We start from the raw sequence: 333 nt of genomic DNA on the forward strand, positions 1-333 counted from the left end.
TGGTCGTTAACCCACCATATCACAGTTATGCAGTAATTCTAATGTTCATTAGCACTTTCATCAATATAAAACCAATTAAAACTGAGGTGTATCATCATGAAAAATACTTTTAAAAAGGAAAAGAAGATTACCTAAGAAGTAGTCCATCAGTCATGTACTTGATACTTGTTGAGCTCGAAGTGACATCCTCAAACCTAATAGAATACCCAACTTTCTGCCCCAACTCAACACCACATTCCTCAGCTACCCTTTTCGCGACAGTAAGAGCAGCAACACGCCTAGGCTGCGTTATCCCAACAGTTTTCCCACCACGGCAGAACCCAGCATTGAATA

General features: G+C 40.2%; 1 protein-coding gene across 1 annotated transcript in view; it reads right to left on the bottom strand.

Annotated features, from left to right (window-relative positions):
- The window catches only part of LOC110428253 (Asparagine synthase family protein), a 7285-nt gene that overhangs the window by 6702 nt on the left and 250 nt on the right, over positions 1 to 333 (bottom strand). Inside the window, exon 2 of the mRNA XM_089785615.1 lies at positions 166 to 283. Within this exon, the coding sequence (XP_089641741.1) occupies positions 166 to 283 (118 nt within the window). The remainder of the gene's footprint in view (positions 1 to 165; positions 284 to 333) is intronic.

The sequence above is a fragment of the Theobroma umbraticum genome, unplaced genomic scaffold (assembly GCF_002168275.2).
Source record: "Theobroma umbraticum cultivar Fairchild unplaced genomic scaffold, ASM216827v3 scaffold_31.0, whole genome shotgun sequence".
Classification (NCBI taxonomy): Eukaryota; Viridiplantae; Streptophyta; class Magnoliopsida; order Malvales; family Malvaceae; genus Theobroma; species Theobroma umbraticum.